Consider the following 24,074-nt stretch of genomic DNA (forward strand, 5'->3'; position numbering starts at 1 on the left):
ACTTATTCTGTCACGGTTAACGTTACTCACATTGTAACTGTACCGAGGATCTGTTTGTACAGCAGGGTAAGGGTTATTTCAATCAGAATCCTGACCAGTACTGGAAGAGGCCATTTGGCCCCATGAGTCTGCACTAGCCCTCTGAAGAGAATCCCACCCAGACCAACCCCCCCCAAATCTTTGTAACACTGCAGTTCTCATGGCTTACCCACCTAGCCTGCACAACCCTGGACACTATGGGCAATTTAGCATGACCAATCCGCCTAAACTGCACATCTTTGGACTGTGGGAAGAAACCTGAGCACCTGGAGGAAGCTCACAGAGACACTGGAAGAATGTGCAAGAGGCTGGAATTGAACCTGGGTCCCTGGTGCTGTGAGGCAGCAGTGCTGACCACTGAGCCACCGTGCCATTTATACCACACGCTGTGCAACTGTGCAGAGTCCCTGTGCATTTAGTCATGGTTAAAGTTACTCTCTAACAGTACAAAGTGTACAGTTATGTACAAACACAGGAAACGGTGGGCGGCACGGTGGCACAGTGGTTAGCACTGCAGCCTCACAGTGCCAGAGACCCGGGTTCAATTCCCGCCTCAGGCGACTGACTGTGTGGAGTTTGCACATTCTCCCCGTGTCTGCGTGGGTTTCCTCCGGGTGCTCCGGTTTCCTCCCACAATCCAAAAAAGTGCAGGTTAGGTGAATTGGCCATGCTAAATTGCCCGTAGTGTTAGGTAAGGGGTAAATGTAGGAGAATGGGTCTGGGTGGGTTACGCTTCGGCGGGTCGGTGTGGACTTGTTGGGCCGAAGGGCCTGTTTCCACACTGTAGGTAATCTAATTCAAACAGGAGCAGCAGTAGGCCATTCTGCCCTTCATGCCTGCTCCGCCATTCAATATGGCCATGGCTGATCATCCAACCCTGTTCCTGCTTTCTCCCCATACCCTTTGATCCTTTTAGCCCAAAAAGCTACATTGAACTCTTTCTTGAAAACGTTCAATGTTGTGGGCCACCACCACACTCCATGACGGAGAATTCCACAGGCATTAGGCAGCATCAGCATCTCTACCCAGTTATATATGGGGGACCTTCCCAATGTTAGGCAAATGTGGATAACCTGTGCACCACAGAAAAACATTGCAGGTAAGGATTATCCACAATGTAACTCTACTCAGCCCCTGTTACTTCAACGGGGCAGGCATTACTCACCGTATAAATGTGCAGAGTCCGCAGGGTAAATGTTACTCCTCAAGGCAGAAAGTGCTAATTGTGCATAACTGTACAAGAGTGTTGGTTCGAGGTAAGTGTTACTCATGATGTAACTGTACAGAGTGGGTGTTTATTCAGCTGGGTAAGTGTTACTCACTGTATAACAGTTTATTTGGGTTTTTTTTCCTCTGGTATGATTCAATCTGCCTGTTGTCAGTCTCACATTTTCACAGTGGGCCCTGCAATGTTAAAACCCTGAACCACCAGACCACAGCCACAGAAAGCATTAGTGTGATTTATTGATTTACAGAAATGGGATTCACTCACCACCACCATTGGGGTGCTCTTCCAGAACAAAACACTGATGAGGTTAAACAGCCCCTGTGGCAGGGCACTGGAGCAAAAACATAGCCGAATGGTTAACGGAAACTTATCAAAAGACAAATCAACAGAAACTTACTAAACTGAAATACCGTTATGTGGATGATGATACAACCCAGCCTCTGCAGTACCCGCTGGTCCATGAAGGTCTGTACTGTGTCAATAGATATCCGAGTGTAGGTATAACCATAACAGAGGGGCAGACAGTCATCCCCTCCACTGCCTGCTGCCTGGACCCACAGGTGGCAACATTTGCACCATCAGGCATCTAAACTGTTTCAGATTGGTCTGAAATGCAGGTTCAAACTGCTGACAGTCCACTGGGTCCACAGAATCTAACCCCCAGCATGTATCTTTGATGTCATTCATTTATACAGCTCACACGTTTAACAAAATCTGTTCTAGAGTCATAGAGATGTACAGCAAGGAAACAGACCCTTCGGTCCAACTTGTCCATGCCTACCAGATATCCCAATCTAATCTAGTCCCATTTGCCAGCACTTGGCCGATATCCCTCCAAACCCTTCCTATTCATATACCCATCCAGATGCCTTTTAATTGCTGTGATTGTACCAGCCTCCACCACATACACTGGCAGCTCATTCCATACACGCATCACCCTCTGCGTAAAAAGGTTGCCCCTTAGGTCCCTTTCAAATTTTTCCCCTCTCTCCTTAAACCTGTGCCCTCTAGTTCTGGACTCCCCTACCCCAGGGAAAGGGACCTTGGCTCTTTTGCAAATGTTTGCTTCAATTGGGCCATATTATCCTGGGAGGCGGGGGTGGGTGGGGAGTCCTTTTGGCAGCAGGGATAGCGAACGAGTGGGCCCAACAGCCAATGCTCTGAAAACAGACAGTGGTGTTGTCGTGAGTCAGTTAACAACACTCAGCTGGTGGGCTGCAGGACCTCAAGGTTACATCGACGATGAGGGACGACTCTAGTTGGACTAGAAGAAGGTGATGTGAGGCAGAGGAGACTGGCCTTGAGTAGATCCAACTGCTCTCACAACACCTTGCAACTCCAGCTTTGTGGGAGTAGGGTTTGGGGGTGGGGGCGGTGGGGTGTGAGGTTTGCTCATGGAATGCAATTGACCCATCACCTCTGGACCGGCACCCCACAACTAACCCAGATACGATAAGGTCAGGCTTGGGCTCAGATGATACGAAGCCTCCCACAGTCAAATAGGTGGTTCAGTCACATAGAGAATATGCTCCATGGCAACTGTGGAACCTCTGGCCTAAAAGGAACCAGTGCCTTCGGGAGAAAGGAACAATTAAAAACAACTGGATTTAAGTATCAGTGGACGTGGCTTATGTCAAGCAGGGTGGTTCGTATCCGAGAGTAAATGGTTTTAAGAACTCACTTCTCCACCCAGTCCCCACTGGTCAGCTAACAGCTTCATCCACCTGCTTGCTCTGCATCTGAGTCAAGGCTCTAGAGACAAAAAAAAAGACAATTTTCTATCTCACCACACCTTATCATAGGTCACCATTCCCATCAGACGCCGTGAAGGTGCAGGCACAGTGCTATATAAGGTTGAGAGGGAGTTGTCCTGGGAGTCCTCAACATTGACACCAATACTGTGAAGGTCAAACAAGAGCAAGGAAACCACCCAACCTCATTCTCGGCTGATCACACTACTCCTCCATGTTGAACACCTTTCAAGAGAAACACTGAGGGTGGTAAGGATACAGAATGAACACTGGGTGGGGATTCCCACTACTGATTGGGTCCTAAAGGACATAGCTGTAAGCTAGCTCTGCGGCAGATAGTGAGGGAACCAACAAGATGGAGAAACGTACTTGACGCCATCCTTATCTACCTGCCACTTGCAGATGCATCTGTCCATGACAGTATCAGTAAGAGCGACCACCCCACGGTCCTTGTGGAGGCAAAGTCCTACCTTCACATTGAGAATACACTCCATCATGTTGTGTGGCAGTATCACTGTGCAAAATGAGACAGAGTTCAAGCCAATCACTAACATCAAGGTCAGGGGGCCAACCCTAGGTCAAATGGAGAGTGCAGGAGGGCATACCAGAAACACACCAGGCATACCTGAAAATGAGGTGTCAACCTGGGTGAAGCTACAACACAGGACTATGTACAGTGGAAGCGTGATACAATTGACACAGCTAAGAGATCCCACAGTCAACTGATCATATCAAAGAACTGGAGTCCTGCCAAATTCAGTCACAAATGGTGGTGAACAATCAAACAACTCACTGGAGGAAAAGAATCCACAAATATCCCCATCCTCCATGAAGGAAGAGCCTAGCACATCAGTGTAAAAGATGAGGCTGAAGCATTTACATCTACCGTCTGCTAGAAATGCCAAGAGGATGATTCTGCAGAGGTCCCCACCTTCGCAGATGTCTACCAATTCATTCAACTCCACGTGATATCAGTCTGGAAGAATTGGATTCTGTAAAACTCCCGACAGCATTCCTGTGATAGGACTGAAGAGTTGGCGCTCCAGACATTGCCACACCCTCGTCAAGCTGCTCCAGTACAGCTACAATACTGGCATCTAACCAACAATGTAGGAAATCACCCAGATATGTTCTGTCCAAAAAAAAGAGAATTCCAGCAAGAAATTAACCATCCCTTATGCTGATCATTAACAATGCGATGGAAGGGGTCACTGACACTGCTACCCAGCAGCACCACCTCAGCCATAACCTGCTCAGTGACTCCCAGTTTGGGTTCTGCCAGGGACACTCAGCTCCTGACCTCATTACAGCCTTGGTTCAAAAGAGCTGATTTCTAGGGGTGAAGTGAGAGTGACTGCCCTTGACATCAAGATCAATTTGGCTGAGCGTGGCATCAAGAGCCCTAACAAAACTGGAGTCAATGAATATCTCTGCTGATTGGAGTCATACCTGACCCAGAGGAAGATGGTTGTGGTTGTTGGAGGGTCAGTCACCTCAGCTCCAGGACATCTCTGCAGGAGTTCCTCAGGGGAGTGTCCTACGCCCAACCATCTTCAGCTGCTTCATCAGTGACCTTCCCTCCATCATAAGGTCAGAAATGGGGATGTTCGCCGATGATTGTGCGATCTTCAGCAGCATTTGCTACTCCTCAGATACTGATACATTCCATATAAATGCAGTGAGACCTGGACGCTATCCAGCCTTGAGCTGACGAGTGGCAAGTAACAAGTGCCAGGTAATGATAATCTCCAGCAAGAGTGAAGTTAACCATTGCCCTTGATATATAATGCTGAACCATCACTGACTCTCCCATTATCAACACCCTTGGGGTTACCATTGACCAAAAATAAGCTGGACTAGCCATGTAAATACAGTGGCTACAAGAGCAGGTCAGAAGCTAGGGTTTCTGTAATTAACTCACCTCCTGACACCCCAGAGCCTGTCCACCATTAAGGCGCAAGTCAGGAGTGTGATGGAATATTGTTGAAACTTTATTGCTGGAACAGCACAGCAGGTCAGGCAGCATCCAGGGAACAGGAGATTCGACGTTTCGGGCACAGGCCCTTCTTCAGGAATCCTGTGATGGAATATTCCCCACTTGCCCTGGATGGGTTCCAGCAATACTTGAGAAGCTTGACACAATCCAGGACAAAGCAAACCAGTTTTTGAGACCACTGTCAACATTGACTTCTTTCACCACTGATGTTCAATAGCAGCAGTGTATACCATCCACGTGATACAGTGCAGAAATTCGCTAAAGATCCTAAAACAGGCCCCTTCCAAACCCACGGCCACTTCCACCTAGAAGGACAAAGGTAGCAGATATGTGGGAACACCTTCACCTGCGAGTTTCCCTCCAAGCCACTCGCCATCCTGACTTGGAAATGTACTACCGTCCCTTCATTATCCCTGGTTCAAAATCCCAGCATTCCCTCCCTGGCAGCACTGTGGATGTCCCTGCATTCCCAGGACTACAGCATTTCAGGAAAGTGGTTCACCACGACATTCTCCAGAGCAATTGAAGGAGAGGAAATAAATATTGGCCCAGCCAGTGACACCCATATCCCATGACCGAATAAAAACCAAAATCCATCAATGCACCAGAATGTTCTACAGGAGTTCCTGGGAACTTTGCACTAACAGTTGCTTGTTGCGTGTGCTACCACGCCTACCATGAGGCATTTCTGGTGAAGCATGTGCCTCCTAAATAGTTCTCCTCCTTTCATAAGAGAATATGACAACAAGCAACCCAATTCCATTACAAAGGCCCAGATGCCGAAATGGTCTTTCTCATTGGGGTCCCTAATGATCTAAGCCCTTGTTTGAAAGCAGTCTTGATGGTCAGTCTGCCCTTATTAAAAGGGACCCCAATGAGAACTCATCCCACAAATGGAGTTCTGATGGTGAGATTCTATTTTGGAATGATTCCTGATGTTTGGACAATTGAGGGTCAATCTACAAGGATTCCAATGGTAATGTTCACTGGTGTGGGCTTTCAATTGGACAGTATTGGCTCCAGTTTGGCCCTGCAATGTATGTTGGCTCCAGTCGCACCATCAGGACCCTCTGGAAAAATGTCCAAGACCGAAGCTCTTTCACCATTCAACAGAATGGTGACAGGACCTCACCAGTCCACGAGCAAAGTGTGCCTGAGGCCACGGCTATCCCTCATCACCTCTTCAGTAAAAGAAAAACAATGCACACTCTGGGGTAGGTGGGCCATCTGAGCAGGAGCAGCCACTGGAGAACTACAACTGAGCACGAGGGCCGGGGACCAGGAACAGCAGTCAAGTCAGTCTGCATTGACATTCCACAGGGGCGGCACGATGGCACAGTGGTTAGCACTGCCACCTCATGGCGCCAGGGTCCCAGGTTCGATTGTCTGTGTCTCCACACTGTCTGTGTGGAGTTTGCATATTCTCCTCGTGTCTGCGAGGGTTTCCTCCAGGTGCTCCGGTTTCCTCCCACAGTCCAAAGATGGGCAGGTCAGGTAAATTGCCCATAGTGTTAGGTGCATTGGTCAGAGGGAAATGGGCCTGGGTGGATTACTCTTTGGAGGGTCGGTGTGGACTGGTTGGGCCGAAGGGCCTGTTTCCACACTATAGGGAACCTAACCTAATCTAATCTGATCTGATCATCCAGATCCACTGCTGTCATTGTGGGTGTGTAAGTGTGTGCGCGTCTGTGTCTGATTGTGTGGGGTGTGCGTGTGGGGTGTGTGTCTGGGTGTATCTGTGCAAGTATCTGTGTAAGTGTGTGTGTGTGTGTGAGATGTCGTATGGCCTGAGATCAGGATCTGACAGCTCCTTGAAGCCAGTTTTAACTCTGGGCGAAGGAGTGGGTTTTGAATGAGTTAAAGCCTGGCCTACTACAGTGTAGATGGCTGGATTGAAGCCTGGCGGGGGAGTCAAGGACGGTTGGCGGACTGCCCACACTGTTGAGGGCGGCTGATTGGGACACTGACCATGGTGCAGTTCCACCCTAACAATCAGAGACAGGAAAGAAAGTTCAATTTTTTTCTGGACTCCCCTGTGACTAAGAGCAGCTGCATATCTGCTCTGAGTTGGTTTCTAAACATACTCTCCACTCCCAAGCCGCTCACAACTGCCCCCCCGCACCACACAGGACCTTTCTCTAATACCCTCTCGTCAATGCCCCTGAGCTGCCAAAACACAACAGGACCATAACGGGGTGCCTTGATAAGATTATTAGACACCTTGTTGCTTTTAATTCTGGTTTTCAGGTTTTGTTCCTCCCACCCCCCACCCCACCTCACCCTCACATTCAGCTGCTCTGTGAGAGTCAAGAGTTTGGGAAAGATATGAATTACTTCAGCCTTCTGCCCTGTCACATGGTTTCACTTAGAACAAGGCCCGAGTTCAAACAAAAAATGATTGAACTGCCAGACTGCTGCTCCATGGCTGACCTATTTGAACAAGACTTTTAAGCCTGTGTAATCCAACAATCACCCCTTTCTTCGCAAACTAGCTTTCCCGGGAACTTTTCGATTTGGATTTAAAATCCTGTGCCTGCAGCTCCCTCTCACTCCTAGATGAGGGTGGCCACCTCTGCTCCTTATCATCTGCGAACTGTTCCCCCCACCCCCACCACCTCTGCCAACACCTCCGGGTTCTGGGTAATTCATTCTCCTTGTCACCTGACAGACACCATAGAGCAAGCCTTTCCCTTGTTCACCACCAGCACCGAGCCTGAGTTGCTGAAGCCAGCTCCCTTAAGATAGGCAGCTAAATCAGCAGAGGCCGAGAATAGAGCCTGGGACTTTCCTGCAAGTGTGACTGGGGCGGGAGCAGGGTAGCGGTGGTTGTAGGTTGGGGAGAGGGAGAAATCTCAAGGGCATCAGCCAGTCTGAGACGTCAAGAGGAATGGGCTTGTTCCTCAGACCTTGGTTCAGTGCACAGAATGAAGAAGTATAGTTTGCTTGCTTCCAATTCTGAGATTATTTAAACTTTGATATTTATTCTCCTTCCTCTTTCTTTTCTGACCCACCTCTGCCTGTAAGCCACAGATTGGGATGGGCAGTAAAGCCCCTCTTAGGTTTATAGAGGTCAAAGTCAACAGGGAGGAGAAGGTGGGCTCATGAGAGGGCTGCACCCAGGGCAAACTCCCACAGTGCATTCTGGGATCTTACCAGATTGTCCTAGCCTCCCAACGATTCAAGGTTAATTTGGCAGCCAAAAAATTACAACGGAACCTCAAAAAATAATTGCCATCTTTTTTTCATTTAAGTTAGATATACTTTTGCATAGTAGTTATAACCATATCGGACATGGGAAGGCAGCTGTCTGAAGCAATAAGAATCCAGATTTTTTTATTGCTAATGAGTGATGGTCATTAGTTAACATTGGCCATGTTAGGCTAGTACTTGTTGCCCATTCCTAATTACTCTTATAGCAATTACCTTCTTCGGGAGCTACTGCAGTGCATCTGTTGTATGTACACCCACTTTGCTGTTAGGATTTTGACCCAATGTCACTGAAGGCGTGGCAATATATTTCCAAGTCTGAATGGTATACGGTTCGGAGGGGAACTTGGAGATGATGGTGTTCTGTTGTACCTGCTGCTCTTGAGGTTCTAGAAGATAGACTGGAGATTGAGAAGGTGCAGTCTAAGAAGCCTTGGAGAGTTATTGCAGTGCACCTTGTCGATGGTATACACTGCTGCTGCTACTGAGTGCTGGTAATGAAGGAAGTGAAGCTGAAAGTGGGAAATAAAGTACCAAATCAACTGGGGAGCTTTGTACTGGATGATGGTGGGCTTCTTGAGCTTTGTTGGAGCTACACTCCTCCAGGCAAGTGAGAATCTTCAATCACGCTCCTGAATCGTGGATGGCTTTGGGAAGTTGGGAAGTGCATGGCTCGCTGCAAAATCACCAGCCTCTGTCCCCTGCTCTTGTCCCCACCATTTTGAAACAGTTTTAATGGTGTCGGTAACTGTGCTGAATGTGTGAGGGAGGTGTTTGGTTTTCTGTTAGAATCATTGAATCTTGGAATCCCTACAGTATGGAAAAAGGCCCTTCAGTCCAACAAGTCCACATCGGCCCTCTGAAGAGTAACCCACCCAGACCCCTACCCTTTATTTATCCCTAATACCCTAACCTACACATCCCTGAACATTATGGACAATTTAGCATGGCCATCACCTAACCTGCACATCTTTGGACAGTTGGGAGGAAACCAGAGCACCCAGAAGAAACCCATGCAGACACGGGGAGAATGTGCAAACTCCACACAGTCTCCCAAGGCTGGAATCGAGCCCGGATCCTGGGCGCTGTGAGGCAGCAGTGCTAACCACTGAGCCACCATGTGAGGAGATGATTGAGTGACAAACCTTCCGCGCTCAGAGTTTGGAGTCGAGAAGGACATTTAGTTAGGTGGATAGTGGTGTCAGGGTTGGGGGTGGGGGGCTGGAGGGAGACAGGAAGCGGAGGGAGGTCATGTCACCTCTGCAGCTGAGACCCCCATCCCTTCCATGTGACGCCACTCCATAACCCTCACTCGATGACCAAACTGGAGGAATGTCAGCAGGTGATCTGACCATTTGTCCTGCTCACTGGGTACTTGCTGTCCAGCAGGCCTCACCAGTGAGTGATCACAGGTGGGGGGGGAGGGGGGGTTTGAGAACTGAGGCAATCTTCCCCCCCCCTCCCCCCAATCAATGGCCGAGGGGCACTGGGAATAAATGCCTCAGAGCCATTGGGCTGAATCTATGTTAGCAGAGGAAAGGGGCCCCTGAGGCCTGTTCTGCCACTTAGTGTTCCTCAACCCTACCCACCAACCTTCGCTCCAAACTCACTTGACATCCTTGTCCACTCATCCCAGTTTCGCCTCCTCAGGTTGACTCACCTACAGTCTCATGGGGAGAAAAGTGTGCCAAGTTTCCACTCACCCTTCCATGTCTGATTCTGTTCTGAATGACTGGGTTCTCATTGTAAGGTTGTCCACTGACCCCACCCCTCCCTCAGGTCAGTGAAATCCCCCCACACCCCATCACAGGAAACAGTCTTGCTCACCCTACGCCACTTGCAGTAGTTGACAGGAAGCGGTTAAATAGGTGATCAGTGGGCCCACCTATTACCTCATCATGAATACCACCCCCTTGCTCTTTGGCGCTGACCACCTTCTATTGAGAGGTGCTTGCAGGAGCCCTGGGCACCTGAGGGGGCGTTGGGTTAATTCTGCAGCTCGAGTGGAACAAAAGACTCAGCCACCACAGCATTTGTACAGTAACCTGCGAGGTGTTGCGCAGGGCTGTGGAAACTCATCGAGTCGCCCAAGAGCTGGGGAAACTTATCGTGTCATGGTAACAAGGGCAGGAAGTGAGTGGCAATGACTCGAGACCAGCTCAAGGTGGGCCGAGGAGGCCAGGAGGTGGGTCAGTCTCTGATCGTCACCTCACAGGAAACAAACGCCCACTTGCCCTCAGTCTGCCTAGTCTCTAGGGTTGCGACTGGACTTTCACTGCTGCCAAGGTGCCTGCCCACAGGCAGAAATCACAAGCATCTATTTGCTTTGTTAGGCTACATTGTGGATGTTTAGTCAGGGCTGGTGTACTCAATCACCACCGACGTGCCTTCTGAACATGACCAACAGCCGGGAGGCCTCCCTCCAGCCTTAGGCCACCTATTTGTATGGAGTAGGGCGATGGTGTTAGGGGCAGTGGGGTTAGACTGTCGTTGCTAGCTTCCTCCCACCTTCATGAGCATAGGCCGAACATTTCATGTCTTCCCCTAGACAACGCTGAAGCCACAGGATCGATTAGAATAAAATACCAAGTGGCAACATCTCCCTTCAATTCCCCCTCAATCCAGGAACGATATTGTGCTTGTATCCCAAAGCTTCCAGTTTAGCCTGGATTCTCAGGAATTAAGATTAATCTCTAGGTCTCCACTCTAAAATATAAGGGTACTGATGTAGTGCGTGTGTGTGTGTGCGTGCATATGGGGGTCTTTCTGACCAAAATCTAGATTAAAATGTCACAATATGCTTCAAATGACTGCAACCAACAAAATCTGACATGCAGCCATCTGAAGAGACTCAAACTTTGGTGAAAGATGCGGGTTTAAAGGCGTGTCTCAGGGGAGGAGAGAAAGTTTTGGAGAAATAATTCCACAGCTTTCAGGTCCTTGACAGTTTGAAGGCACAGCCACAACTGGTGAAGCAGAGAAACTTGCTAAGATCCCAGTCCCAGACCCTCTGATACCAGACTGATAATTTTAAGGTGGTTGGAGGCAGGTTCTTTACACAGAGAGTAGTGGGTGTGTGGAATGCACTGCCAGCAGTAGTAGAGTCAGATACATTAGGGACATTTAAGCGACTCTTGGATAGGCACATGGATGATAGTAAAATGAAGGGTATGTAGGTTAGCTTGATCTTACAGTAGGATAAAAGGTTGGCACAACATTGAGGGCTGAAGGGCCTGTACTGTTCTATATTAGGTGATCTGGTTCTACCTGTCTGGGGTGAGTCAAGAGTGTCTGAGTGAAAAGCAAGTAATTGAGACTTTCTAGCAACGTTCCCTCTTTTTCATGCTTTACCAGTCTCACTGAAATGCCCTGTTCCCCACATTTCATCCCGACAGCCTGCAGTCTCAGACCACACTGTTATAACAAGCACGAGATTCCAGGGATCAGGAAGCAGGAAACAAGACAGAGAGCAGCCCAGTTGGTCACTGGGAACAGTGCCTGATGCAGACCTACGATGACCCTTGACCAACATTGAGTTAGTTGTCATGTTCATTTTAACTGAGTATAGGATTGAGCTGGGTGTGTGTGTATGTGTGGTGGGGGGCAATTTGGGAGAATGTGTGAGCTATGGTGTGTGGTGGGGGTTAATGTGTGTTGGAGTATATCTAGAAGATGTGTGTATGTGTGTGAGGGGTGAATGTGTGTGTGTTTTTGGTTTAGATTAGATTCACTACAGTGTGGAACAGGCCCTTTGGCCCAACTAGTCCACACTGACCCTCCGAACACTAACACTACGGGCAATTTAGCATGGCCAATTCACCTACCCTGCACATCTTTGGATTGTGGGAGGAAACCCACGCAGACACAGGGAGAATGGGCAAACTCCACACAGACAGGCGCCCAAGGCTGGAATCGAACCTGGGACCCTGTTGTGTGTGTGTGTGTGGAGGGGGAGGCAACCTGTTGAAATTTACACCCTACATTATTCGGGAAGCACACCATACCACGATGTTACTTCCTGATACCAATCCAGCATTTTCCTGGTTGTGGAGTCTTACCAGGCCCCTCACTGTTCCCTGTCAACCCACCCACTCTTTCTGACCTGGTTCAGATTCCAAGTACGGAGTGACACCCTGACAACTGTGGGGGAAAGTGCAGAAATAAGGTGCTTTCCTGTAGCGCCTTCCACCACCTCAGCCCTTCACAACCTGATTTGAGGTGCAGCCACTGCTGGAATGTGCGGGAAGGCCAGCAGGAAAGCTGAGCATAGCAAGATTCCATACACAGCGATGTGATCATGATGTGCGCCAGATAAGTGATTTAAAGGTGACAACCCAGGGTGACTGCTTCTCAAGCATGGCCCAGAGCTGCTGGCCATGTGCCACTTTAGTTCACCACTTGCCTGTGGAGCTGCTGTGTCTGTCCACGGACTGCTCCAGCCTCCCAGTGAAGCCTAATGGAAGCTGGAGGAGCCTCACTTTCCAGTCGCCTGCTTCCTTGTCTCCATTTCAGTTTTGACGACTTCAGTTCCTCCGTTTTCAGTCTCTTTTGTTGTTTTTTACCGTGTGAGCCAGTTTGAATCTGGTTTTTCGAGTTCTTGCTTTTGGACAGAGACGTTCATTACTCAACCGTTCACACTCACGCTGGACAAATGTTTCGTTCCTTTAGTACAACCATTACCACTCCCTTTGCCTTTTGTTGTCATTTAATCTACAGTAGATGGTGCGTGTATGGAATGAGCTGCCAGAGGAAGTGGTGGGGGTTGGTACAATTACAACATTTAAAAGGCATCTGGATGGGTATATGAATAGGAAGGGTTTAGTGAGATATGGGCCAAGTGCTGGCAAATGGGACTGGATTAGGTTAGGATATCTGGTCAGCATGGACGAGTTGGACCGAAGGGTCTGTTTCTGTGACTCTATGGGTCTCCCGCTCACTACTCTACCCCAGCGTTGCCCTTTCGGTTCCATCTCCCCCTGCTCCCACCCCCCCAGCCCCAAACCCCATCACATTTCTGACAGAGGGTCACTGGACTCGATTCTGTTTGTCACTCTCTCTCTCTCTACAGATACTGCCAGACCTGCTGAGTTTCTCCAGTGCCTTTTTTTGGATTATATTTTACTGTCACGTGTACTCAAGCACAGGAATACATGACTAAAGTGGGAAAGGGTACAAAGTCAGCATTGTCCAGCACCATCTCAGTGCTTTCTGTTTTTGTTTAAAGTTTTCAGCAGCTACAGCCTTTAGCTTCCAAGGAAGTGCTTGGCTGAGTCCTGAGCTCCCCTACCCTTCCAACACCACCAGCACAAGAGGACCTCTCACATTCACCAGAGGGGAGCATTAATTCATTGATAAGGTTCCACACTGCAGGGTTCCCTTGGAATTGCAACTTCAAGCGTCAGTCTGGATTGAAGCCCTTGAATCTCTGGATTTGGATTATGAGCCTGCGAGTAGGCCGTTCTGCCCCTCAAACCTGTGCCAGCATTCAACGAGACCATGGGTAATTGGTAGCCTCACTCCACACACCCGCCTTTGGCACACATAGAACCCCTACAGTCTGGAGGTAGGCCATTCGGCCCATTGGGTCCATACCAACTTTTCAAAGAGCATCACACCTGGACCTGCACCCCCACCCACCCATTAACCCTGCACTTCCCCATGGTTAACCCACTCAAGCCTGCGCATCCCTGGACACGATGGGGCAACTTAGCGTGGCCAACCCACCTAACCTTTGGACCAGAGCACCCAGAGGAAACCCACGCAGACATGGGGAGAATATACAAACTCCACACAGACTTGGTCGCCCGAGGGTGCGATCGAACCCGGATCCCTAGCTGACCATGTGCCTAAAAACCTTTGCTCAACAACATTTTAAGTCTTAAGACGGATACATTTTAACAACAATTTGTGACTCGAGAGGCTGAGGGAGGGTAGGGATAGTGCTTAAGGCAGGTACTGAAACTAAAAATTAATTTGAAGCAGGGATTAGATTAGATTACTTACAGTGTGGAAACAGGCCCTTCGGCCCAACAAGTCCACAACGACCCCCCGAAGAGCAACCCACCCAGACCCAACCCCCTACATTTACCACTTCACCTAACACTACGGGCAATTTTGCCTGACCAACTCACCTCGCCTGCACATTTTTTGGAAAGGAGGGGAAGGGGGTGGGGGGGTGTAGAGGAGATGAAGAGAGCAGCCTTTCCCCCACCCTCCCTCCCTCCAAACAAAAAACTAAAAGCACTCCTGTGGAGGATCCCAACTGGAAGTGGGTCAAAACGAGGCCTCCTGGAAGACTGTGGGATATGTGTTCACAATGCGCCAGTGTAGGAAGTGGTCGTACCTGCCATAGCCAGGGACTCCCACCCCCCACAACTCAGGAGAGAGAAAAGCAGTGATCCAGCCTCCACCCTCCCATACGGCACATGGAGAGAGAGAGAGGCATCAGCACTGGAAGCTCTCTCATCCCCTCAGATGAGTCTAAAAACTCTGTCTGAGGGTTGGAGCTCCTTCAAAACATAGCCCAGTGGCCGCAAAGGTAAATAACTTGTGAAGAGACGAGGCGAAAGCTTTCAAAGGGGCGAGCCCCGGTCCTGACCTCTGTGGCTATCGGGAATTGTATTTTGCGGGAAAACAGCCTGGCTTTGAGGGAGGAGGAGCTGGGGGGGGGAGCAAAACTTGTAGAATTCCAAAAATAGAAAATGCATATTAAAAGAGAAAGAGAGAGCAAAGCGACAATATTCCAGCTGTTATTTCGCGAGCACATAGTGTTAACTATCTGCTGATTCAGCCACCACGTGTGAATGGGATTGAGGAAGGTTTGGTGATTGAGATTTGAATGGGTTCAGTTCCTCTGCACCCCCCCAACGACACACACTGTTTATAATGTTGAAGGCTCCGTTTAAAATAGCCACAGCGCTGAACCACACCACATCTCTATTTTCCCCTTCATTCCAGTTTCTTTATTACTTAATCCTGCCGAACTTTTTTTTAAAAAATATGTCGCTGCAAATTGTTGAGAGTTTAAAAATTAAAATTAAAAGCGCATGACGGTGGGGAGCTCGCCCATGCTTTATGAAAAATCAGCGTCAGGCGGATTCCCTCGGAATGAGAAGTTAAGAGGGAAAGAAATAGCTTTTAGTGATACGAATTAGCGTGCTGTTCTGTGTAGGTTTTTAAAAACAAAACAATCCTGCTTTTTTTGGGGTGGGGAAAACTATTAAATACAAATCCCTCTTCTGAAAGAAAGTCTTTGCGGAGTCATGTAAAGGGAGAGGGGGTATATAAGAGTGAAACTTTCTTTTAAGGGGAAGAATAAACTTTTTTTTAAAAGGAAATAAAAGATTAACTTTTTTAAAAAACAAAACGAGGGGGAATAAAAGAGAAACGTTTTGCAAAGGGGAGGAGTAAGGGGGAAACGTCTTTTAAAAAAAACAGGATAAGAGAAACGTGCTTTATAGGAATGTCTTTTAAAGGGGGGGGGGTAATAAATGAGAAAACATGCTTTTTTTTTTGTAAAAAGCAAAACTCTCTCGTTCCATTCTTAAATTTCCCTTTCTCCGACCCCCCCCCCCCAAAGAAAACAAGTTTTTAAAAAAAGTTCCTTTAGCGCCAAGTTCCTTTTGTGCTCTCTCCCGCCAAAACCCGTTGTAACAGACTTGAAATTGCAACCATCTGTTACAGACGATAAGCCGCGCACAATGAAAATCATTCGGAAACAGCCAAAACACCGCGAGTCGAAATGTGTGGGTTTTTTTAAAAAGACATACTATTAAACTATGTTTTTTTTTATTTGAAAAGTCTTAAAACTGCCCCTATCTTAGTGGCCACTTTAAAAACACACTTTGAAACAGCCTTTCAGTAAATCCACTGAACCTTGTGCAACCCATTGTATAAAGGGCTCCACATTTTCCCTCCCAAAATGTTTAATCCAGAAAGGAAAAAAACGCATTCTCTTCCCCCCCCCCCCAAAAAAAAACCTTTGTCAAACATTTCGCAATGGCTTCTACCAGCTCCAAATCCCGCCCAAAAACAAAACAAAACAAAACAAAAAGACCCAACACACTGAAAGCTACCAATTAGTTAACTTCATTGAGATGTTATGGTGTGGTGCAAAGTTTTAAGTTCATTTAAACAAGCGACAAAAAAAAAAATGACAAACTTGCACAGAGGAAGTAAATGGACAGAGGGGAGCCACTTGGGGAGGGGAAGAAAAAGTTTTAACTTGGTAAAGTTTTAACTTTTTTTTGTGTGTGGGAAGGCGTTAATTTCTCTCTCTCTCTGTGTGTGTGTGTGTGTGTGGGTGTGTGCTGGGTGCAGTTGCTGTCAGTCAGCGAGAACTTGGGGAGGGGAAGAAAAAGTTTTAACTTGGTAAAGTTTTAACTTTTTTTTGTGTGTGGGAAGGCGTTAATTTCTCTCTCTCTGTGTGTGTGTGTGTGTGTGTGTGGGTGTGTGTGCTGGGTGCAGTTGCTGTCAGTCAGCGAGATTTTTTTTTTCAAAAAAAAAACCAAAAAAAGAGCCCACAAGCTCGGGCTGATTTAAATACCAGGGATCCGCCTACGGGGGGAAGGGAAATTATTTATGGGTGATGTCGGACTGCGAGTTGTTGAAAGTCTGCGGGGCGAGTGGGAGGCTCGCAGCTTAGAGAAGAGAGAGAGAGAGAGAAGAAAATAGAAAATAATAGCAGACCGGTGTAGTTGGGGAGTCGATCCGATCCGATCCGAGTCGCCCCGCCCCGTCCCTGTCCCCGTCCCCCCCCCACACAGCCGCGTATCGACCCCCTTGCTCTCGCTAAAGCCGGACACCTCGAGATGTCTACAAAGTTGACCTCATGTTTCTACGACATTGGAGAAGTTTTATGCAAGGTAAAAAAAAAAGGGAAGGAAGAGAAGCACGCACTAACTTTTTCATTTTGAGCTGCTGTTTGTGTGTGTGAGTGTGTGAGAGAGAGGGGGGAGAGGAGGAGGAGGAGGAGGAATGGGTATTAATTATTGCAGCAAGCACGTTGCAACTTTCTCGATCACTCGACCCCAGCGACGGCTTTCCCTCCCGTTCTGCATTTAGTCTGAAGTCCCTCTTGCCGCGGACGTTTTGTTCAGCCGAAACTTCTGTGCAAAGACGAACCCCCCACACCCCTCCTCCTCCTCCTTAACCGATGCCTCGAGATGAGTTTTAATGTTGCTCCTAACAAATAGAAAGTCTTGGATGTCCGACTGTGGGTCTTGTATCCAAGCAAAAAAACAATCAACTCTCTGCAGCATTTAGATTCTCGTGTGTGTGTGTGTTTTTAAAACACACTGACTTCTCTAGCTGTTTGAATTTGGGTGTATATTTTGCTCTGTCCTGTTTGAGGCGGTTGGGTGAAACATTTCCTGTTTATCTTGTACATTTTAACCCATTATGTAATTGCTGCTCCAGTTTTATTCAGTTTGTTTAAAAAGTTGGTATTTTTGAATTGTATTATTTTTGGTTGGGGGGGGGGTGGAAATGGTAGTGGGGCGAGATTGCTTGATTCCAGATCAGGAATGTTGTCTTGGATTTTTTTTTGGGGGGGTGGGGGTTCTGATTTGGAACGCGCCAAGATTCTGATTTGGAAGTTTGGGAGTCCCCACCCACTTGTTTTTTCTTTTGGTTTACTCCTGCTGCCCCAGTGTGGCCCAAAAGGAGCATCTGCTGGTGCTGGACCCTAGGACAGACAGAGACAGCCCCCACTGCTCTCGATTTGTGTGCACGTTTCTTCCCTTCCCCCCCCCCCCCCCCAAAAAAAAAACACAGGAGGCTCTCGCCTCCCCTCCTCAGCAGGCGATTAGGACCAGGAGTTACACAGTGCAAGGGAGCCACATGCAAAAAGAGAAAGTCGTGGGTGGGGGGGGAGAGAGGGGGACCAGCCGGCTTATTGGGAAGGGGCTGTTGGGGACTGAAGTCTCGCCTGAGCATTCTCTTCCAACTTTCGTCGTCTTGCCTTTCACTCAAACATGTTGGAAGTGGAGCATTATTTGGATGTGGTGTGTATTAAGTTGAAGGCTTTTCTTTTGGAATGGTATGGGGAGGGGAGGGTGGTTCTGTAGTGCCTACCCTTCCATATTGTGACAGCAGTGGACAAGGGGACGGTTTGTTCGTGGAGTCCAGGAGTTGGGGGCTATGGGGAAACTGGGGAGCACCTAGTGGGTGCAGTAGTGTATAAACGGCCCCTGCCAGGGACTTGCCCTTTGTCATTCGAGTTGTCCCGAGGAACGCGGGATGGTCTGATTGGTGCTGACTTCTGCCCGGTGAGCCACAGACCCTGTCTCTTTTTGCCTGTTCAATGTAAACAAGATTTTTGTCATGTTTCTCTCGCCATGACGTCAAACTGATTCCTGCACCCTAAAGTGGTCTCTCTCTCTCTCTCTCTCTGACCCGTAATACCTATCAGTTAAGACAGACTTGGCTCATTTCCCTCAGAAGAGAGAAGACCAAATGACAATCTAATTAAATCTTTTAAAGTATTGGGGCAGAATGGTGATAGACAATGCTTTTGGGCCAGGGGTTGGTATTGTTGATGGAGGAATCCACTACCTAGGGCCACAAATGCAATGGTCATGAACGTGAACAGAGCCAGTAAGGAATTGGGAAGAACGTTCTGTCCTGAGTTGTTGAAACTTGCTGCCTCGTGGAATAGCTGAGTTGAAGAGTGAAGCCTTTAAGGGGATGCAGAATGTAGGTGTCTTACACGGGTGAAGGGGAGGGGCTGGGGGGGGAAGAGTAATGCTGGACTGGGGAGATTGGGGTTGCATATAAAACTTGTGGGGTGAGCTGTCTTGTTTTGCTCTCTCGTGTCTAAAGTGATAGTTTGCTTTCTGTCCTCACCCAGAACAAGATGATTAGCTACAACAACAACATCAACGTGGGCAGCTCGAGTGTGCCCCTGCTGGACAGGAAGGCCGTTGGGACCCCAACCCTGGTGGATTACCAGAGGAGACATTCCGTCGCCCTTGTCAACGCTAACTCCAAGTTCAACCAGAACCAGCTGCTGAATGGCTTCAAGCTGGAGCAGAGCGGGACAGCTGCTGCCGGGCCTAACAAGGAGAACAAATTCCGGGACCGCTCCTTCTCGGAGACGGGCCTGCAGAAAGCCCAGAACCAGGTCAACTCCAGCCGCTACAAGACTGAACTCTGCCGCCCCTTCGAGGAGAATGGCTCATGCAAGTATGGCGACAAGTGCCAGTTTGCTCATGGCATCCACGAGCTGAGGAGCTTGGCCCGGCACCCCAAGTACAAGACTGAACTCTGCCGGACCTTCCACACCATTGGATTTTGCCCCTACGGCCCTCGCTGCCACTTCATCCACAATGCGGAGGAGAGGCGCGTGTCCCCCATTCACGATCAGCAGCATCTCCCCCTCTCCTCCTCCAACAAGATCGACAGGCCTCGCCTGCAGCACAGCTACAGTTTCTCTGGCATCTCCAGTTCCTCCAGTGGGCTGCTGGACAGCCCCACCTCCATCACCCCTCCGCCCATGTTCAGCTCTGAGGACCTCAGCTCCTCGCCCACGCTGCCAGACTGCGCCAGCAACCCCTTCACCTACTCGAGCCAGGAACTACCCAATCTCTTCGCTCCCAGCATTGGCATCCCGGTTCCCATGACCGCCGCTAACAACGGCGCCCACTCGCCTTCCTTCCTGCTCCGTTCTTTGGCTGAGTCGCCCCATCTCTACGAGCCTCCCCCGAGTCCTCCAGATTCGATGTCCGACAGCTACCTGAGCAGCTCTGGGAGTGTGAGCGGGTCAGAATCTCCGACCCCTGACCTCAGCAAGCGTCTCCCCATCTTCAGCAGACTCTCTATTTCGGATGATTAACTTGACCTTTCTCCAGTGCTGGAAGAAGCAGGGAGCTATCAAAAAAACAAGTGCCCCTAAATCTGAGTTAGCATTTAAGACAAACTTTTGTGATTTCCTTTTTGAAAAAAAAGTCCAGGTAGCCAATTTTTGACACACATATCCAAGGGTTAGAATTGACTTGTCAAACCCAAACTCACCAACTACGTGCAGTGTCAACTGATGACCTTCAATGTGTTTACCTTCAAGTTTTCAATTTGATAGCAAGGGGGACAGCAATGACTGCATACCTATCTCTCATTTTTAATAATTCATTCAGATTGTTTTTGTTTTGGAAAAATCAGAATGGTCAAAAATTTTTTAAATACTTTTTTTTTCCCCTCTCTCTCTTCCTCGTCCTGGACCTTACTTTGATTGCCCAACAATTTTGCATTTGGAGGCAAGAGTCATCCTGGGAAATCTGTAGTTGATTGGGGATTGGCCTGGGTGAGTCAAGGCACTTTGTGACAGGATCTGAAGTGAATTTGTTGTCAAAACACCGACCTATCTGCCTGGTCTTAAGTTCTTGAGTGTGGTTTTGAGAATCTTTTGAAGAGAGTATTTTTTTAAAAAAGAGAACTGAATGGTGTAATTTGTCAAATCAGACCTTTAATGTAGCAAAACAGAAATCTATATTTGATGTCCATTTAGCTATAATTTACCTTCTCCCTCTCTTATTCCCCCCCCCACCCCACCCCACCCCAATCCTTTGCAATGGCAGCATTGAGCGTGTCTTATTTTCTTGTGCAAGGTGGTGGGGTTGTGGATACAAGTTGATTTAAGACTTTGTTGCCTCATGCAGATGGGGCCGGGCACCAGGAGACATCTAGCATCTCTCTGCGCCACCTCCCTGTTTCTCCCTGTACCCCAACCCAAACTTCCTTCCTTGCCCACCTCTCTGGATCCCTTGTCCCAACCCCGTGCAATTTCTCTTTTTAGGTATTGACAGTTCCGAGGGACTGGAGTTAATTTGGGGGTGATTGTGAATAGGTGCAAATGTGAATAGGTGAGACAGCGCACAGGCCTTGGGATTAAGAAATTAAACTGTGAGGGGAGTTGGAGTGGGGATTAACTGACCTGGGCAGGCAATTACTGCCAAATTTTACTTCTGTCAAATGAATGTGGTGCTGTTAGAGTTCTGGCTGCCTTGTTTTTTTTTTGTTCGGTTTCGGTTGTCCAAATTGACCATGGTAATTTGTTTTTTAAAGTTTTTGATTGGTTTGGGTGGGGGTGGTTTGAAGAGTGGAGTTGGAATGGAACTGTGAAAGTTTCTTCAGCAAGTGTTTTTTTTTTAAATTATAGTTTTTGTCAGTGAGTGAGAGAGAAATAGTTTAACCAGCTAGCCTTGAACTTTGCCAAGTTAGTTGATTTTATTTCTTTGTTTTCCCACCCCCATTTTAAAAACAAAATCAGCAGAATGTTAAACGATTTAAAAATATCGCTTGTCACTGCACACACATACACACACAAAAAAAATTGCTTATTTAACTTATCAAAAACATATTTATTGCCAAACATATGCATTTTTGTTTGTATTTATCACAATGACGAACCATAGAAATATATTTTTCTTTTATGTTTAAATTATGATCTTATTAATCTGAAGATAGAGGTTTTCCTTCTTCTTTTGTTTCCACAGTTTAATATATTATACTACAATGACGAGGGTTTTTGTAACGTTACTCTTCAGTTATTTTATTTAATAAAAAAAGTAATTTAAAAACACAAAAACATTTTGAATTTATTTATTTTGTAGTTTCCCCCCCCTGCCCGCCACCTTTTAAAAAGTAAAATAAATCAATCTTCTCATGTATTTTTATGGCAGCTGTGCACTCACTGCCTTTCGACTCTTGTTGCTAACAGCGGCCTAATTTTTCTTTAGGCCCTTTGACTTCCATGATACAAGAGACTGTTACGAAGGTGTGGGCTCAGTACTGTGACACAAAAGTGCCTGCCTGAACACATTCCAAGCATTGATGTATGCTTTCCGTGTAACTAATAATGCTTTCTTTTTAAACTATAGGCCCTGGTCTCTTCCTCAGAGAGACAACCAGGAGTTGGCACACAGGGAAGTTGAATGTATTTTTCCTTCACTGTTCACTACATGGTTAATTTTCTATGTCTGTTTATACAGAATGCTTTTTGTAATGACTGGTTCAAATGTAAATCAATAAAACCCCAATGGTTTTGTTTTCCAAAGTGTGGTAACTCTGGATTTGAATTGAATTGAATCAAATGATTTGTTGTTGCATTATATTGTACAGTGAAAAGCTTTTCTGATGTCGGCACCATTTTGAATAATTTTAAGCATCAGGAGGGGGAAACCGAGTTTAAAGAGAGTCCATCAGTCCTGAGCTTGTCCCTCCTAAGAACTGCTGTTGTTTGGCACTGTGCTAATTTTAGATGGGAGTGGGAAAGTAAAGCAAGGGTGTGTTGCTGTTGTGATGCTGAGGAATGTGTAGTGAAACACGTGCTCATCCGCCTGTCAATTAACACAACCCTGGTGGAAATTTGATAACAAAAATAGTGGTTACTCAGTGGCGTGGTTTCAACCCCCTAGGCCTGCAAACATGCCACAGTACACTGCAAGTATGTGAGATCAGATCAGAGAGAACTTGGGTGAATGCACTAATCACATGGCTGGGTAAAATTTTGACCAGATCGATCATGATGTTGAAATAAGTATAAATGCTTCTGCGAGGTTTCCAACCAGGTCAGAATCCCACATTGTCCTGGGCCTCTGCGTCTGGTAATGGTTGAGATTTGTAATGAATTGGCATTGGATGATGGTAACCCCAGACACTGCTCAAGGTAAGCATGCACTGGTCTAGTTAACGATAAGTTACACTGTGCTGAGGTGGTGACACATTGAAATCCACAGCAAAACACAACAAGGGGGGAATCATTCTTTGAGTTGTACAGGAACATTGAAATGTCAGGAGTAGATAATGGCTTGAACCAGGGAGAACCATAAAATTTGCCCTCGAGGTGGTGGTACTGGTGGTGACTGTCTCTGCAAAAGGTCCCTAGACCCTTAAAGAGTCTTTGATTCAGGGTCACCGTGCTGGGTGCAAACCAATTAACTGGGTCAGAAAGTAGGTGTTTGTCCTGGGAAAATCCTGACCAAGTGCCTGTTTTAGGCCTTGGGTTTACTATTCCAAACAAAGCTTACAAACGAACTGGATGGTGTTCGAAAAGACCTTCTCACTTCTCTCGGCCATTCCTAACCCAGTCTGGAGGGTTACAGGCAATGGTTACAAGAACGCTACATGAAATAAGATTGGATGGCCTTCAAAACAATCTTAACGTGGCATTGGTTGATATGGGGATGGTTGCATTAATGGAAATGCCGCACTTGCTCTCTATATTGATGGTAGGAGCAGAGACAATGTTAACTCCATCCATCTGGCTGATTTGGGAATATCTATTACCCTGTGGGTTACAGGGGGAAGGAATTCCACTCTTCACCATCTGGAGCAGTGTCCAAAGGAATCACGGCAAGGTTTGATCTCACAGGCAGCAGCAGGTTGGTTGACCAGCCTGTACCCATCTCACCTACATGTATAGCCGGACACTCAACCAAGTGTTGACTGTCTTGATAAAATGTGGAGCTGGAAGAAACACAACAGGCCCTGATGAAGGGTCCTGATTGAAACGCCGATTCTCCTGCTCCTCGGATGCAGCCTGACCTGTATATTTCCAGCACCACACTCTCGACACTGATCTCCAGCATCTGCAGTCCTCACTTTCTCCAAGTTGACTGCCTTGATTGCAGACTTTCTGTTCTATCATAGATTATAGATGGCAGCAATTTAATGTTTTGTATTGGTCCCAAAGCAATATTTTCCCCTTGATTGCAAATGCAATGCTTTGTGTTGGAAAGTGGCTGGGTGTGTAACATGCCTCATTTATATACAGTATTGGGCATTGAGCGTTCTTTTGACTGAAGGTGCAGGGAAGGAGTTACGGAGTTTCCAAGATGTTCCAGCTGTTGTGTTTGCA

General features: G+C 47.5%; 1 protein-coding gene across 5 annotated transcripts; it reads left to right on the forward strand.

The window, feature by feature from the left end:
• The first annotated feature begins 16,358 nt into the window (after positions 1–16,358).
• On the forward strand, positions 16,359–22,271 carry LOC122553834 (mRNA decay activator protein ZFP36L1-like). Of its 5 annotated transcripts, none has more exons than XM_043698231.1 (2): positions 16,359–16,448; positions 19,071–22,271. In XM_043698231.1, exons 1-2 carry the CDS (start codon positions 16,374–16,376, stop codon positions 20,052–20,054), a joined length of 1,059 nt encoding a protein of 352 aa, XP_043554166.1. In that variant the 5' UTR covers positions 16,359–16,373; the 3' UTR covers positions 20,055–22,271. The 5 variants fall into 5 exon arrangements, with proteins under 5 accessions (XP_043554166.1, XP_043554167.1, XP_043554168.1 ...); XM_043698232.1 differs by lacking the exon at positions 16,359–16,448 and adding an exon at positions 16,767–17,085; XM_043698233.1 differs by lacking the exon at positions 16,359–16,448 and adding an exon at positions 18,113–18,225.
• The last annotated feature ends 1,803 nt before the right edge of the window (positions 22,272–24,074 follow it).

This window comes from Chiloscyllium plagiosum, chromosome 10 (assembly GCF_004010195.1).
Source record: "Chiloscyllium plagiosum isolate BGI_BamShark_2017 chromosome 10, ASM401019v2, whole genome shotgun sequence".
NCBI lineage: Eukaryota > Metazoa > Chordata > Chondrichthyes > Orectolobiformes > Hemiscylliidae > Chiloscyllium > Chiloscyllium plagiosum.